A 17,823-nucleotide genomic window follows, 5' to 3' on the forward strand; every position below is an offset into this window, starting at 1 on the left:
TCTTTGACACGCTCCCGGAACCCCGGTACAAGGGAGGCCAGGACACACAGGGAAGAGCCCAGCAGAGGCCTCCAGGGTGGTGCGGGGCTTGGAGCGGCTCTCCCGGCGGGAAGGCTGGGACTGCTTGTCCCGGAGGACGCTCGGGAGCTCCGGCTCACGCCCGCAACCACGTCCGAGAGGCGCAGAGGGCAGAGCCGGGCGGACGAAGCGGCGGCCACCAGGGGCGCCAAAGCGGCGGGGCTGTGCCGGGCACGACTCCGCCCCCGCCGCCACTGACGGCCCCGCCCCGCCCCTCCCTCCCGCCGTCGGTCCTCCCCGGGCGCCGTGCGCGCGGCTGCCGATAGGCGGCGCTGTGAGGCGAGGCCTCTCCCGGTGCGCCGCGCGAGCCCGGCCGCGGCGTCATATGACCGCGGCGCGGGGGCGAGCCGGGCCGAGAGGGAGCGCGCGGTGCCGAGAGCCGCCGGAGCCGTCCCGGTCCTCCCGGTCCTCCCGCCAGTGCCCGGCCGTCGCCGCCGCCGCCCCGCCGCAGCCATGTTGGCGCTGCTCTCCCGGCTGCTGGACTGGTTCCGCTCGCTATTCTGGAAGGAGGAGATGGAGCTCACCCTGGTGGGGCTGCAGTACTCCGGCAAGACCACCTTCGTCAACGTCATCGCGGTGAGCGGCCCGAGCGGGGAGCGGGGAGCGGGCCGTGCCGCGCCGTGCCGCCGCGTTGTCCCTGCGGCACCGGGGGGCAGCGAGGCCTGCGGGCGGCCTGCAGGGACGGGGCTGCGGGCGGCGCGGGGCCGGGCCCGGTGCTTGTCTGTCCTCCGTCGGCCTGCAGGCTGTGCACGCCGTAACCAGCGGTGTCATCGGCCGCTTTCCCCGCTGGATCGTTTCGGTGCTCGTCGGTAAATGGCTTAAACGTTTCCCACTCCGTTGTCCTTCCTTTTTTTTTTTAATTTTTATTATTATTTTGTTTTTAAACCTGTACCGATCTGTGCACTCTCTCGAGCTGTGTGCCAAGTACAACTCCCAGGCCTTGCAGCAGCAGCCTGCTGAGCCTGGGCCTGCTTATCAGATGCAGGAGGGCCGTGTGAGTCCTCCCTCCCACACGGAGCTTTGCTATTGCTGAGAGTGAGAAAGAGTGGCTGGATTGGATAGATTCCGTGGTCCCTTCAGCGTCCTGTAGCGCAGATGCGGTCACTGGGGGCGAGCTGCGATTTGTCAGCTGGAGTCGAGAAGCTAACATGGAGGCTGAGGCACCCTTTGCTTTGCAGGGGGTGTGACTGGCTTGAATCCAGTGCAGCCAGAGCACTCAGGTCTGAACCTCGACTTCAGATCCAAGCACGCTTCAACCTCTTCTATGAGGCTGTGTTAACAATGAGTGTTTTTATGCGTGTATTTGGATGAGTAACTCGATAGTGAAAGGCACTGCCACTCTCTTGCAGTTATACATAATTCTTGTTACACTTACCATGTCAAAACATAACAAAGCTCACGCGCAGTTGGGGATGTTGGTGCTTCATGGCTTGTGTGATAAAATGGTAAAAAGTACCTCTTCCTCAGCCTGGTTGTATGAAGCAAAAGCTGCTGGAGTAACGTGAGAATTCCAGAACCCTTTTTTTTGACATACTACTGGCTCTCACTGCTTTTGGTCTTGGATTTCTGCAGATGGAACTCGGCCACTGAACAGCCTCAGCCTGTGGTTGCTGACCTGACACTGATGTGAGGCTTTCAGCTGAACTTGGGCACTCGAATTACTTTGCAGTTTTTTACTCTTCTGCTGTCCAGGATGGTGATAGTCCACGTCAAACTATTACTTTCATGTGTTTTGGAGCACATCCACTTTGAGGTTTTATTTGTGAAACTAGTGCAGGCACTACAGAGCGTTTAAGCTGTCTAGATTCTCGATTGTCCCAGGTGGCAACATTACTAAAAGCAAAGCTGACAACTGTGCCCAGCTTGCTTTTCTGGAGATTGAAGCTTGCAAGGTTTCAACTGCTTATTAGGTTCACACCCAGAAATTTATCTGAGTAAGTGTCATTCAAACAGGCTTGCAAAACTGAGTGAAATAAGGAAGTCATTATGTGTAAGGCACAGCATCGTTAACTGTTTTACGTTTGGGAGTAGTAAGTCACATTTCTGAAGCTTTTAATTAGGAAATCTGGTGACTCTTAAGCAAAACAGAATGAGGGGACTTGCTCACGTCTTTATTATTGGTTTAAAGAATTAATAGCATCAACTGTGGCTGTCAGCACGATATTGCCTCTTACAGAAAGAGTAGTTCAGTCTGTGGCATGAAGAGCTAGCCTTGTGCTGCCTGGGCTTTAATTCAGAGTGTGTGTTAGTAGATGAGTGCTGGAGAAGAATACCTGCTCCCTGCAGACCAGTTAATGGTTTGGATGGAAGCAGTTGTGTGCTGGGATTCCATCAAACTGAACTGAAAGGAATGACACAGCAAGGTGTTAGCCTTGTAGACCAGCTTTAAGAGCTGCATTGCATGGCAGGATGTGGCTCAGGGTTGTGCTCTGCCTAACAGAAAAGTGTTACCAGTCTCTTGACAACATGAGTTTAATCTAATGTAAATCTCTAATGTAATCTTGTGCCTTGCGTGGGTACCCAATCAGATCAGGCACATGTAACTAAAGGAAAACTCAAGCCCATTACCTGGGAGGCTTGATACAGCTCCTGGCTGCCACTGAAGAGGAAAGGCCACAGAGGGCCAACAGTCTGATTCTAGAATGTTCTTTCTAGGTTGGAAGCAGGATTTGACTGTATCTGTGCCTTCGGTGTGAACAAACACTCAGTTTATAATTTAGTTTGACTAGTGGGTTTAAAAACCATAGCAGAGAAATACAGTTGTAGCTGGATGCAGCTTCTGCTTTGCTAAGGCTCCCCATTAGTCACTGTCTCTAATTAGATATTTAGCATAAGTTTTCCATGTGCATGAGTAAACTTGCTCACAAGGGAGGATGTCATTTCCTCCCGGTTTTAATTTCCATAATGTGGATGGCCTGTGGCTCCTCTCAGTGAAACTGCGTGTCATCTCAGTAGCACCTCTTGAATTGTGAACTTCTTATCTGAGGGCCTGAGATAGCCATTGTTTTCTGGAGCCTGCAGAATCTTCTGTTTGCATCTCTGCAGCTAGTGCCTATCAACAGGCTTTGATTGGAGCCGTCAAAGCTGCAGGCCATAGCCATGCTGCTGTGGGGAGATGGGGCAGACAGCTGAGTTCCACTGCCATGTGATGCAACTGCAACATGACTCAAGCAAACCGGTGGCTTCCAGGCTGCAGGCAGGCAGTGCTGGGGAGTGGTGGGACGCCGTTCAGTTCCAGAATGTGCCTCATGGAAGAGCAGCATTCCCCATTGCACACTGAGCCTTGATCCAGGCATCGGGCACTGCAGCTCTAAAACTTCATGGTCTGGTCGGTGGGGAGGACTGCAGTGATGAGGAGGGACAGACTTACCCTAAACTTGGTCTGTTCTGTCTGCCCCGACCCCTTTTGTGGGATTGCTCTCAAAGTCTGAATTGATGTGGATGGTTTTTAATTTTGGAATATCTGACAAGCTTTCGAATGAGGCCTTGGTTTCTGGAAAGAGGCGACTTCAAATGAAACTCCTCTGAAGGAAGCATTCCTTTAGGCAGCTGGGAGCTGTGATTTCCTTCAGTCCACGTGACGAACTTTGGTATAAAGCTATGCTGGAGGAGTATGGAAAGAGATTGTTCCAAGGGGCTTCGCTGCTGCTTCAGTGCCTTGTGAAGCACCCGGGTGGATCCTGGGTGCACGTGGAGCTTTGTAGCACTGAAGTGAGAAGCGATGCCTCCTTTAGTGAAGGGTTTCTTGATTGCTCAAGTCTATTGAAATGGATTGCCTCACTTCATTAGGTAATAAAGCTAATACCAGGTGACTCACGCTCCAGTTAATGCTTTCTGTGAGGTCTTGCTTGCTGTACTCCAAGTGGTCTGAAATAGGTGACTGAAATCTCAGTGTTGGTCTTCTGTCCCGGTCTGGAGTTCCCATATCACACTCTAAGCAGCACAAGGACCTCAAGTGGTAACGCTTGGGGAAGACAGCACTTCCATGTTGTCACGGAGGTGTGAAGTGTCTCAAGCTCTTATACAAGTGACTTCTAGCTAGCCATATGCCTCGTTAGCTTGTTTCACTTCTGTGTGGTTGTTACGTGATAGCGCTCCATGTTCTTTAAAATATGCCATTGAAGTCCCTGTTGGGGAAGCAAAAATGTGTGTTTGTGTGGACTTCAGCTGTTTTGCTTTCAGCAGCCGTTCACAGAAATGCTGTTGTGAAGCCGTTTCAGGGACTTAAGTCTCAAGGACTTCTAAACCAACAGTGATCACAACAAGTAGTTGAAACGTTTAAGTATTTTGAGAAGGAAATTAACTGCAGAAACTGGAGTGCTGATTTGCCCATATATGATGCACTTTCTTGGTAGAGGCTACGAATGTTGCATAGGATGATTGGGGTAGGGGTGGCTTTATGTAATGCTGAATTGACTGCAGACTGTGTGGGTGAGCTGTTGTAGCTGAAGTGGTGTCCAGTGCCATGCCAGAGGGGAAAAGAAGGGAACACAAGCTTTACTGGTACAGTTTGAGTTCTGCCTTAAATTGTTTCGTGATTAAAAGAATTTCTAGGGGAGATGCAGGAAACAGAACTCCAGTCTTAAGATCAATTACTTGCTCAAGTTGCTTAGGGATTTGTGCTGCTGTCTGATATGCACGACCTGCTGGAAGTTAGCAGTCTTCTTACTGTAGCTTGTGGCTGCAGAAAGATGGGTGCTGAGACAGTATCTTTTGTTTTGCTTTGGACTTGAGACAAACGGTGGGTTAGTAAGCAGCTTGATTCAGTGTTAACTTTGTATTTATGAAACAGACAAACACCTCTCCTCACCTAGCATGCTTTTTGTGGCGGTAGACGATGCGAGGTTAAATCCTTGTCAGAAGTGCTCTCATCTACCCTTCTGGAATATGATCTGTAACGATAACTGGCACTTTGCCATCTCATTCTCAGGGGAAACCTTCAGTGGGAGCTGGCTGGCAAGGCTGCCTCTGGCCTGCTGCTGGGCTGAGCAAGCAGAGAGCAGGCTTATGGGAGAGCAGTGCAGCCTCAGAGGCAACCTGACAGAGTTGAGGATAAAAGCAGCCCTTGTGCACGCGGTTGTACTGACATACAGTTGTCAGTAGACCCTGCTACAGCAGGCACAAACAGGAACTGACCAGGGAAACAGCGTGGAAGGCTGAGGTGTGGTGCAAGGGCTGATGTGATGCTGACTATGGCTGGGCTGGCTGGCGCCCAGCAAAGCACTCAGGTGTCTGTTGCTTTCCTGTAATAATGAACTGTTAGGTGAAGTTCAGTGTAGTGCAGCCCTGAACCAGAGATGGTGTTAGCTCACTTGTAGCAGATGAAACAGACTTGGTTGTTGTGTAGAGAGAGCATTCATAAATGCTGTGGTTTGTGCAGCAGCTGGCGCTGACTGTATTGGACACAGGTGGGATGAATCAAAACTGGTTCATGCATGTAGGTGTCTGCCATGCACTCCTAAATTACTTCCAGGCTGGAAGCAGTTTTGCTGCTTATCAGGTGGGCTGATACTTGGGCAGGGTTTCTGTTTCCCTATGGTAAAACCTTACCTGCACCTCTCCCATGCCAGCTTGTTACAAGAACTGTCCCTTGGTGGGCAAGGAACACATAAAGCTGGTTTGTTGCCTCTGGCTAGCTAAGAACTCCCTTCATTGTAGTACTTCAGGTCTAGTATTTGGTGTGATTTATTGCCTGATCTGCAATACACGGCCTGTTGGCTCAAGGCTGTAACTGGGCAGTTCCACACTGAGCTTTACTGTAGTTAGTTGTGAGGCACCAACTGAAGGCATACTGCAGTACCTGGACGTGCCAAGAAGAAATACTAGAGAGCACCTGTGTGTAGCTCATCTCAGTCACTGCAGCAGTGGCTGTACTATCTTCTGTTGAACATCAATTCTCATCTTCAGCAACCTTCATGTAAGTTTTGTGGAACGTCAGCGCCTGACCTAAGGAATTGGGTGGCACTAAGTCTCTAATATATCACGTGCTTGGGTTCTTCAGTAGCCTGGAATATGGCAAAGGGAACATCTCTGAAACCAGGAGGTTCACATGCTAATCATGCAGGTTCTTTCTGCACAGTGGCCTCTGAAATCTGCTCTGTTTAGTCTCCATCTTATCTCTCACATATGGACAAGACTTAGCTTTGTGACCTTCGCTCAACAGCTTCCATTAGTGCTGCCTGGTCTGTATGGCTGCAGAGCTGAGGGCCTCTTCATAATCACTTCTGGGGCACGGGGCTGATCTGAGAGGCCTCAAAGAGATACGGTGTCTGCCTCTTGGAGTATTTGTGGGTGCTGAAAACAGATGCTACTGCTAGGTCTGCCAGCAGCTGCCCTGCTGTCCTTGAGTGCTTGAGCAATGCTTACTGCGTGTGACAACAGCTAAGCATGTTCAGACTGAGAATAGAAAATATTTCTGTTCTTCTCAAATTGTTTTAAAGCAAACGTCAGTTTTAGAAGGAGAAAACATTATATTGTGAAAATAAGTACTAGGGCTGAGTAATGTGCTTTGGGGAAAGCAGGCAGGGGAGAAGCCTGACTCAAACTGAGCTGTATACTAAGAACAGCACATTCTTCTTCTTGCCCTGTGACAGCTTTTTGCGTGCAGGTAGAGCTGAGTGCCTTGGCTTTGTCTGGTTTAACTGTCTCTTGACCTGCCTTAAAAGACAAGGCGACTTTCTCCAGTCATGCTGGCTGAACTGCAGCACCTGCACTCATATGAATAAGGCATTGCAAGTTGAGATCAAAAGTTCACTGAAATACTCAGAACATGAAGATGGATGTGCCTCACAAAGCTGCGTTTTGTGCCCACCTCCTCAGAACCCACAGCCTCCAATCTTCCTCCAGGGCAAAGACTTGCTTGTGTTTTGGAGATGGAGCAGTAAAAGCACCTGCTGCCCTTTCATCCCGCTTCTGACAGCTCAAAAAGTCACTCGAGCAGCGCTGGTTTGTCTCACCTACAGAGCAAGGTATAAAAAGCTGAAACACAAGTTGCTCCGCCGCAGTCGCATGGCTCCAAGTCTGAACAAGTTGTTCTACCTGGGTGCACAGCACGGGTATGGAGTGCTTGGGAAGTAGCATGGGGTGCAGCAGCTCTTCTGAAGACTTTGTGAAAGCCTGTGATGGATCGTGGCAGCTGTTTCAACACGGCTGTGAGTGTGTGGGAAGGGAGGAGTTGCTTTAATGTGAAGGGATCTGTATTTTAAAGTGGCTGTGGGAGAGCATTAACTGTTGGTTGAACAGCTGTCTGCTGGAGGATCTGAGAGCATCTGAGTCGGAACTGCTAACAGCTTGTGGAGCTCTGGAGCAGCAGATAAACGGAGGTTAAGGGAGTGTTTGGTGATGGAGGTTAGGAGGTGTGGGTGTAGGTGTGAGTGCAGGGGCAGGAATGTGGTGGTTCTTGAGCAACCGTAGCAAGCTGACCCTTGAAAGGCAAGGCCAGCAGGCTTTGGGCTGGGCTGCTTCAAACAGGGAAGTGGTGCTTGCCCACCTGCTGCTGAGCTACACGTCATCAGGATGGCTGCAGTGGGTGAGCTGTGGTGGTGGAGTCTCCTTCTCTGGAGATGTTCAAGACCTGCCTGGATGCCGACCTGTGCGACGTGGTGTAGGGAACCTGCTTTGGCAGGGGGGTTGGACTCGATGATCTCTGGAGGTCCCTTCCAACCCCTACAATTCTGTGATTCTGTGAGCTGGGCAGCGGGCTCTGGAGGCGGTGGTGGGAAGCTAATGAACAGGCATCAGGTTGTGTGCGTGCTTTATTAAACTTCACAGGAAAGCTGGGCTCTGAAGCAGTGCTGTGTGAGATTGCTATGCTCCTGTATAGCTTAAGCAGTTGAAACTTCTTTCTAATGGGAATGCAAAGCAGCTGTCTATAAGATTTAATGTGTTGGGGTTTTTTTTTTTTTTTGACTGTTTTTTACAGTATCATTCCTTAGATTTAAGGTCTGGGTTAATTCAGATGCCTTTTAAGGCTGTTATCTGTGTAGCTGTACATCTGGGAAGCAGATCCTAAATGTGGAAAAACGACCTCCTATTCAGGAGGCTGCTTGCTAGCCTCACTTTCAGGCCTGGATGTATTTGCCGTGCGGGTCAGCAGCAAGAGCAAAGTGCCATTTAGCTGAAAGAGTTGGGCAAATGAGCCAAAATGAGATGAGAAGTCAACTGAGAACATACGGATGGTGTTGTTTCTTAGGGTAATACTGGAGTCTGTGTATTGTGCAGAGCTTCTGGCTTTGATTTGCTGGTGGAAGATCACAGTTCTGGTGTGGAGGGGAACAAACAGCTGAAAGCATGGGTTTGTGAGTGACAAGTGAATGACAAGGCTTTGGTATTTACAGGCTGGCTGTCTTCTGGCAGCAGACGCTGAAAAGATGTGGTTTAAGCGTGTCCACGCAGACTTGGCTTCTTCCAGCTTGTGAGCAATTGGGTCCAAACTGTCGGGTGTAATGCTTGCTGCTTCACAGAAAGGGCTTTTCATTCACACTGGCTTCTCTGTGCAGTTTGGGTTGAGAGAAGCAGAGTTTCTACTGCTGTGGTATTGAGCCCTAATTAAGCAATTGGCTGCATTTGAGTTGACCTTTCTTTCCAAATCCGATGTGGCTGCCTGGTTCTATTAAGCATGACGGATGTAGTGAGATGCATAATGCCCACAGTGGCTGAGATTCACCTTCTGCCAGAGATCCAAGGCTGCATGAGAGAAATCTGTGCTGCTGATGATAAGGCCTGTTGTGGCCGCTGGGTTAGCTACCAGAACTTGGCTTTTATCTGTAGCACAGCGTGAAAGTGTAACTGAGAGTGAAACATCTGCTGTTACAGAGCCTCTCTAATGTTACACTGTTTTGCAGCAGTTATCTCAGAGCTTAAGGTGATGCTAAGCTGGTAGCGTCAGGTTGTAATGCTTTGATTTACTCTTTGATTGCCTTTTCCACTGCTGAGCAAGGTGGGCACAGAGGTTTACAGGAAGCAGACCTGTCAGGTCCTTCCACCTGCTGTCTCTTAAGACTCTTCAGGTATCTGGTCCATGCTTGTGGCTTGAAGCCTTACCCCTAAGTGATTTATTACTCTGAATTCTGTAAGAGTAGCTTGCATCAGAGAAACATCTGAGTATTTTAGCTTCCAGGTGACCAGGAGATCCTGTAGTGCAGAAGCTGGCTCCTGTACCTGCCCTGGCTGTTCAACTATGTCAAGAACTTCTCTCGAGTAACTTTGTTACCTTGGCTGCCTCCAGGCTTGAAGGATTATTTAAGTCCTTGTAAGAAGCTCTGTGACTGACCTCAAGCAAGCTTCAGCTGAAACGCATCGATGTAATACATGTGATTTCTTGGCTATGAAGCCTTCAGCTGGGAGGCACATAGTAAAATGCTGCATGTTTCTCTAGCTATGTAAACTAGTTGCCTAAGTGCTGGATTTAACTTTTCTTCTTTCTCCAGTCAGGTCAATTCAGTGAAGATATGATTCCTACTGTGGGCTTCAACATGAGGAAAGTGACAAAGGGTAATGTAACAATAAAGGTATGTGAACATTGTTGACTCTCAAACTCATAAGAAGTTGTCTTCAGATCTAGTTTAAAAATGCTTGCTCTGTTTTGTTCCCACTATTGGTACACATGTAGGAGACTGAAAAGGCCCAACTGAGTCTGTCCAATAGCTTAAGAATGCACTTGTTTGTTTATAGGGTTTCTTACATGAGAAACTGACTTCCAGATGCATGGACTGCTTAAAGCAGTGCTGTAACAATGCTGTCTGGCTTTAATGTGAGGGCACAGATTTCCTATTCTTCTACTCCTCAGTATTGCTCAAGGCTGTAGTCAAAAGCAGGGTTTTAAATTGGCATATTTTCATGTATTCTACAGTATGTTTCCATGAAAACGTAGTATGTGGGTGTTCAGTGCATCTGGTACGAGATGCTCTGGTTTTTGTTGTGTGCTATTGGGGCTGTAAGCTTTGTGCAGCTGTATTTTCACTGCTCGTGGAGTATTTCTAAGTGAAAGGTCTTGTAGGTGGCACAAGAGAAGAAGAAAACAGTTTTGACTTCTTATATTGTCCGTTTAAATATAGCGCATGGCTGAACTTACCTTTTTTTTTTTCCTTTCACTTGAGATTTGGGATATAGGAGGGCAGCCCCGGTTCCGAAGCATGTGGGAGCGATACTGCAGGGGAGTTAATGCTATTGTGTAAGTGTCATCTTCCTTTGGCTCTACTTCACTGCAGAGTTGCTCTTCTGCATCCAGCCTCACAGTGCACGCTTGGCTCGACAGCACTCAATTCTGACACTGTGCTTGAGCCACAGTGACTTCTTTGCCTTTGAGTTCGAGGCTCAAGCTGGGTTATTTTCTCATTGCTGTCTAATCCCACATGCTAACGTGATTTCCCATTTGACTTGGGTGGCAGTGTAGTCTAATGGGAAGGATCCCATTTACATGATCATGGGGAATTTCTTTAAAAAAGAACCAAATTCTTTGCTCAGGTGACCTAGCTCTGTTTAAAGCTTCACACGTGCTCAAAACTGGCTGCATAGCACACAGCTGGTTCTGGAGCAGTTTGGTCTTGCTAAACTAACCTTCAATTCTCTTTAAAGCTATATGGTAGATGCTGCAGATCGTGAAAAAATAGAAGCCTCTCGGAATGAGCTGCACAATCTTCTAGATAAGCCACAGTTACAAGGAATCCCTGTAAGTAATTTGTCTCATATCACTGTTAAATGTCTTTGAAAATTGCATATCATCCTAGTGCCACTGAAGATTATTTGAACTCCGAAGTATAGTGTGAGCATTCTAAGCAATATCTGATCCTAGTGTCTAAAATCCAGTTGTTGACCTCAGCAAGTACTTCGGTGATCATTCTTGACTTGGTGCCATCCAAAAAATGTGGAGGAGTAGATTGTTCTGCCATATGGAGTTGTGCTCTGCTAGGTCTGCTGCGGTAGATGCTAACCAGAGCTTTGTACAGACTCGGTCAGTTTGGGAGATCCCAGTTCACTGAGTTTGTTTTCACTTTTATCGGCTGATCTCATACTTGCTTTTTGCACAAAAGAGTATTTTTGGACACCCTCTTTCCCTGTAACTAGGTCAACCTTTCTTCTCAGCTTGGCTTACTACTGAATCTCTTCCTCCATTGGATTTAATAGTCTGGTGTAGGCTGTTGCTTTCCTAAGATATGAACAAACAAAGCAATAGAAACAAAGCTGAAACTGTTTCTGCTTTGAATTTCAGGTTCTAGTACTTGGAAACAAGAGAGACCTTCCTAATGCTTTGGATGAGAAACAGCTAATCGAGAAGATGTAAGTCTAACCCTTCTGAGGAGATTAACTCATCAATGAATTTGTTTATGTCGGGATGTTAGGTGAAGAAGCTATTTATAAGTAGAAAACACAGTAGCAAGTAGATGAAACATCGTACAGAAACAAGTTATATGATGGAGTGGAAGCAGTTTAGATTTTCAATGCAGTGTGCTTGATGTGATGGAGCTGTGTGTTTTAACTTTGTCTCTTTTATAGGAACCTTGCTGCTATTCAGGACAGAGAAATCTGCTGCTACTCAATTTCTTGCAAAGAAAAAGATAATATAGGTAACTATTAACCTAAAACTGTATGCATTAAGAAGAGCTCTATGCCTTGTACTGTGGGGCTAAACTAATTTTGCTACCATCAGGTTAGGAGAAGGCAGTAAAGGCTGTCAGACTGGCTTCAATAATGATGTTTATCTGAATGTAATTATGTGAGCAAGACCAAGGTATCACTTGAAGTCTTTCTTAGAGGTGTGGTTGATTGAGGAACCTGCATCTGCAGCTCCTTCAAATGTTGCTTGCAAGGCTCTGGGCTTTTACAGGACCTGAACACAAGCAGCAAGCTTTCAGGATATTATTCTGTTAATCTGTCTTGGACCATCCTCTAGGGAAGGGCTGCCCAGTCCTCTTGTGTACTTGAGGCCGTGGGCAGACCAAAGTGATGCTGGTTATGCAAATACAATTCAGCACTTGAATATGGAACTTTTCTCTCTCTTCAGATATCACTCTTCAGTGGCTTATTCAGCATTCAAAGTCTAGAAGAAGCTGAAGTCTTCCTGGAATCTCCAGTACCAGTTGGCCATAATCTCAATTGTCCACTTCCCTCCATAATGAGATATAACCCGAAAATCCTGTAACAAGAATCTGCCTTTTCACAGTTCATTTCTCATGTGCACTGCTGAAGACTTGTATTCCTATTATGTCACAAAACAACTAGAGTTGTCATAAAGTCAGCACAAATATTTATTTTACAACCATCTACGGTGGGAGGGTCGTGGGGGGGCTTTTTAAGAAAAAAAATCTACCATGTTAACTATGATGGTACACTCTGTTCTGGTTTTTCAGGGCCAGGTTTTTATATGATTTTCAGCAAGTGTTTTATTTCTAGTGTTTAGTGGCTTGAAGATGCTGATGCTTGACAGCATTAAGATTCTGTAAGATGCCACATACAGTAGTTAGAAAACATTTAAACGTGAGTTGTGGGATAGTTTATCTCACAAATGCATGTGATGTGTGTATTTAGCAGAGAAATGGATACTGTTTGCAGAGGGGAGCACAAGACATAGCTCAGCATCACTGATCTACAGCTGAGATCTTATCCTATCACTTAAAAGAAAAAACATGATGAATTAGGAGAGTCAACTGCTTAAACTCATTTTGTTGCTTCTGTTTAACATTTGTCTGGGGAATGGGAATGGACTGTTCTGTCAAGCTTTTGAAATCGGAGTATTCCAGCATGAGAACAAATCGCTTGGTTCAAACACATGTTTCTATCTTTGGATTCTAGTGATCTCTATCTGAAACCAGAATACACATTCTGAGCGGCTGCATGACACTTAAATTACTGATGTTTTTGTATAGAGTCGGTTGTTGACCTTTAGCACAATATCTATGTAATTGTCTAGTGTCTCTCCTGCTCAATGAATAGCTGGGCACGGTTTCACCTGGTGCTATGAAACATCTCAGCTATTGTGACAACTCTAGAGCTGCCTGCTTTCTTGATGTAACCATGTGCAAAGTCTGTAAGTGGCAAGGTGAAATGTTCAACTGTGTCAAAGCACAAGAGAGCCAACGAATCGATCCTATTTCTTGACTAGCTTCTACAGTGTAGGGAAGTATATATAAACTAAAGATTGTAATGTTTTTGTAGCTTTACTTTCTCAATGACTTCAATATATTTAAAGGGACAGACTTGTGAAGACTGGTTTGTTCATACAGTAATGTCAGTGTAGCTTGCTAGTGTATACAAATACATGATACACCTGCTTGCATTGCCTCACACTGTGTGTGATTCTTCCTTACCTAAATGTGGAGTTTGCGTTACTTTGGTTGAAAACACTGCTTTGTCCGTATCAGTAATGACAAATCAGTTTTAGTTTGGACTACCACGGCCTTACTGTTCGTACAGCTGTTGCACAGACACTACGTGCTGCCTGCATTCGGTCTGAACTTGGTTTAACTTCTTGTCCCCTTTCAGTTCTCTGACGTGTGATTTCGATTAATTCATCATCTGGTGCTGTAGAGGAGAGGGTCTATTAACTTGCTACTGTAGTCCCTAGTTCACCGTGAACTGCTACAGTTACTCTTATCTATCAAACTTGCTTGTGCCTAAAATATGGGAACTAAACTAGAACGTGTGAATCTTTGTGGGGGACCAGGTCACTGTTTAGTTAACTGGCCTATAGGTAAACTCGATGTGTTTGGTGTTTATCTACTTCACTGCTTTCAGTATTTATGGCATCCAAACACTACCAACTGTTAACCTGTGCATTACTCTCTGCATGTGAACAACTTACACAATTACTGAACTTTGTAAATACGTGGATTTTTTTTATTTAGGTGGATGCATATGTTGGTTTACTGCTCTTCAGCTTTATTCAATAAACTTCTGTTTTGAGGGTTGTATTGACGCTTAACCGACTGACTGGAGTTGATGTGCTTAACTCATGGCATTGCGGGCTGTTTCTGATTAAAATTAAATGGGCAAAGAGGTGCAGTGAATACCTGAGCTTCCTCATCTTCTGTGGTTGCACTACTGACGTGAAATGCTTACAGAACTATCTTTCAGGCCCGAGGCTTTCTCAGCTTACATAAAAAGGCTTAACTAGAGTCAGTCTCAGCAGTCCTCAGTGCTTTTCGTGCCTGTGAAAAGGACTTATTAATCAGCTGAAGGGTCGTAAGCAGGTCAGCCTTCTGGAGTTGTGTTTTTAGAGATAAAAGTACTCATATCTAAAATCTTGTTTCTTGTCATCTAAACTAGTCGTGGCTTTTCTAGCACAGAGATCAGATCTAGCAGCGTCTGATCGTTTCTTACCAATTAAAGCATCGGGTTTTGTATCTCACTGAAAGGTGAGGCTTTCATTGACTGTGGTTTCCAACAGAACGCCTTTTTTCTTCAATATCTGAAGCTGTACCCCAGTACTGTTGTTCCCCAGCATCATTTCATTCATTTCTCTTAGGTGACCCATTAACCTGTAGGATGCTATGCCAGCATCTTCCCAGTAATGGTAACAAATTACATGTCTCCTGTGTGCTCTGCCTCCATATAAGCCTTTACGTTTCCTGAGCTGTAGTGAGCTGGCTCTTAGCTCTGAGTATTGGTCGTTTAGCATCTTTTGTAACTGGGTGTGCGGGGAGAGCAGGGAACTGTTGAGTAAAAGATCAAAAGCGTATTTCTTCAGTTGATGGGAGATCCCTGCACGCAGTGTTAACTACCTGAGGCTCCAGTCAAAGCGAGCATGCCCTGTTACAGTATTGCTGTTGTAACATTTGTCAACCTGGTCGGTCATTTAAATAAGCTGCAGTGTAAACTTGGCCCAGGGCCCATTGCTTGAGATGGCATTTAAATATCACAGTTGCTACTTGGCCACCTGTAAATGAACTATTCAGAAATGTTTGTTTTTTGTTACTTCGCAAAATGACTCTACTTGGGTTTTCACAGCTATTCTGCTGTTCTAGATGCTCTTGGTTACTTACAAGGCAGAAATGTAGCCCTTAAAGTGATGATGTGAATCCAGTGCTGAGGATTGCACTTTCTGTTTACTGGAGGCTTGATGAACTTGTTGATCACCCTTGTTTTGGTATGGAATAGAGGTGCAGTAAGCCTTTCCAGAGAAGGGAGGCTGCTCTCTCTGCCTTCTTGGACTGAAACAACAACTTGTTCTTCTGATATAGTTAAATCCAGGGCTAAGCACTTTCTGCTCTGAAAATGAGAGGAGCTGTCTGCTGAATTTGGTTGCAGTAGTTGCGTTACAGAAATCTGTTGGGCCAATCTGAGTTCCCTGATGATTGCTCGACTCTGGCTCTGTAGCGAGCAACCTCTCTTCTGATGTATTTGCAGTAGGCCATTATTGTATGAAGAAAGGTGGGTCTTATCCCTGGTTCTGTCTGTCTTTTCACAGCTCTTAGTCGTGGATATGCACACAAATCAGACATCGGTCGTACCTGTACGGCTGTGTGGTGCATCAGCCTTGTCCTGTGTCCTTGTTTGAAATAGCTGTCAACTCTAAAGAATGTCAGCTTTAAGCACTAAGTGATCCTCCTTACTGACCGTGGGGCAGCAGGCTCCTGAAGGGAGGAAATAGTTGTGCATGCACCCGTAGCACTGGGCTGAGTTGAAGTGTTACAGCCCTGCTGGCTGCTCTGTGCTGTGTCAGGGAGGCTGGTGGGTCCTGTGTCCCACTGTAGAGCTGACACAGCCCTGGTGCAGCTGAGCATCCCAGCAGTTGCACAGTGCACTTCTGCCAAAGCACTTGGCAATGGGAGAAATGCACAGGTGTGGGTGAAGCTGTTTTATGGCCCTATTTTCTTATTGGTTTGTTTTCTTTGTGCATTTTTGTGGAATCGGGTTGGAAATCCTCTTGAATGCTGGTAGGTTAAGGAAAACTCTGACTCTGGTGGAAGAAAGGAGGCCAAACCTTAAGCAGCCTTTCTGGTTAAAATAACGAGCATCATGCAGGGGTCTGGAATGACTGAAGTATGGTTTAGCTGGATTATCAAGTGAACTTTTCTAACGTCCAATTGTGTATAGTTACTCTGGCTGTGCAATGGGTGTGCTGGCATGTCATGATTTGCTTAGTGTGTGCCTTGTGAATGTTAAACCACGGCTCTTGTTAGGCAGCGTACCTCAGCTCTGCTCCCTGCTGGCTTGGTTTTGCACTGACCATACGCTAGAGAGCTGTATGAATACTGAACGGGATGGAAGTCAGATTGTCTAAGGCACCTTGCTGAGGGCAGTGTGCTGCCAGCTACACGAGCAGCAAAAAAAGGAATTCAGGAGTTTTGTTCCAAAATTATGCATTCAGAACGACGTGTGTCATGGAATCTCAGACTTCTGAAGGTTGTCTGTTGCTTCGGAACCACAGATGCTGAAAGTTAAAGTATGCCTTGGTGAAACATCAGGGATTTCTTCTTCACGTTGCTTAAACAACAAACACAGGATGGCACTCAGAAGGGGTATGCACGTATTCCTAAGGGAGAAGTAGAAATGTGATGGCTTTGTTTCCATCTCAGAGGAAGGTTGGTAAGTAGACCTTTGTGCCAGGATTAGTGCCTTTTACTTATGACATTGCAGGCTTTATTCTGTTAAAGGCAACATCTATCATTGTGATCATTTTAAAGTGCTTCAATAAAAGCGTTGTTGAAAAAAAAAACTTTCTTTTGCATATTCATCTGTGGCAGGGCAGCTGCCATTGTGGTTGTTAGAATTGTGTACTTCATTAAGTTGTAAACTAGTGAATTTCAGTTATTTGGATTACCTGGGAGAGGCTCCAGCTCGCAGCACTGGATTCACAGTTAGGAGAGAAGGTGCTATTGCTTCTCAGGTGACAAAAGCAACATCTTTATCCTGGACTGACCCCATTTTAAACGCTGTCGTAAGGTAGTGGTCTGGAATATATACTTGAGGAAGGTTGAGGTTAATTTCTAAATGAGACTGGATTCTGGACTTCATGTTCTCAGTTTTGGGGGGGGAAAGGAGCTGAATGTTGGTGCAGGACTGGGTCAGTGCTGTGGGCTCAGAGCGGTGTCTGTGGCAACTGGAGGAGGCCAGCAATGGCTTCAGGGTGGGAGAGGGGCTGCGAGTGCTGGGTGTGGGTGAGCTCTGGGTTGAGTGCAGAGAGCTCTTGGCTTCCTTGGTGTTTCTTTGGACTGGCATTGGGTCAGTGCTGCGACGGGGGGCCCAGCCGTGCCTGCCGTGGGGCTTCCTGCTTAGCTGTAAACTTGCTGCGGCTTCTCTGCTCTGAGGAACCTTTCCTCATCGTTATGGCCAACAAGGAGATCCTCTTGGTCCGTACAGAGCTCGGCGCCGCTGTGCTTAAGGCGGAAAACCACGGGGAAGGCACCAACCAGGGCCACAGGACCCACCAGCCTCCCTGGCAGCCCAGAGCAGCCAGCAGGCTGAAGGGCGGCAAGGCCCCGGTGCTGCTCCGCCGCCGCCGCCAGGGGGCGCGCTGCAGAAGCGGCCACATTCCGGGGTTCCGCCCCGTGAGCCGCCGCGACGCGGCAGGAAGCGCCGCGCTCCGCCCGTGCGCTGCCACGACTGCCCCGGCCGCCGCCCCGTCCCCTCCGCCCTGAGTGACGTCGCAGCGCGCCTATGAGCGAAGGCCGCCCGCGCTTCGTCCAACGGGCTGCGGGCGGGGCGGGCTCCTCCCCGCCGAGTTCGCTGTTTCTCTTCCGCCGATCAAAGGAGACGCGGCGCGGGCGGGCGGCCCGTCGGAACTATGCGCGCGGCGCGCGGGCGACC

At 47.2% G+C, this 17,823-nt stretch overlaps 1 protein-coding gene across 1 annotated transcript; it reads left to right on the plus strand.

Annotated features, from left to right (window-relative positions):
* Positions 1–531: 531 nt before the first annotated feature.
* On the plus strand, positions 532–12,129 carry ARL8B (ARF like GTPase 8B; the record flags this gene model as incomplete). Its single annotated transcript, XM_079540604.1, has 7 exons — positions 532–654; positions 9,507–9,587; positions 10,176–10,249; positions 10,654–10,747; positions 11,288–11,355; positions 11,572–11,642; positions 12,080–12,129. The coding sequence occupies 7 exons, from the start codon at positions 532–534 to the stop codon at positions 12,127–12,129; spliced, it is 561 nt and encodes a 186-aa protein (XP_079396730.1).
* Between the last annotated feature and the right edge of the window lie 5,694 nt (positions 12,130–17,823).

The sequence above is a fragment of the Tetrao urogallus genome (assembly GCF_951394365.1).
Source record: "Tetrao urogallus genome assembly, chromosome: 10".
Lineage (NCBI taxonomy): Eukaryota > Metazoa > Chordata > Aves > Galliformes > Phasianidae > Tetrao > Tetrao urogallus.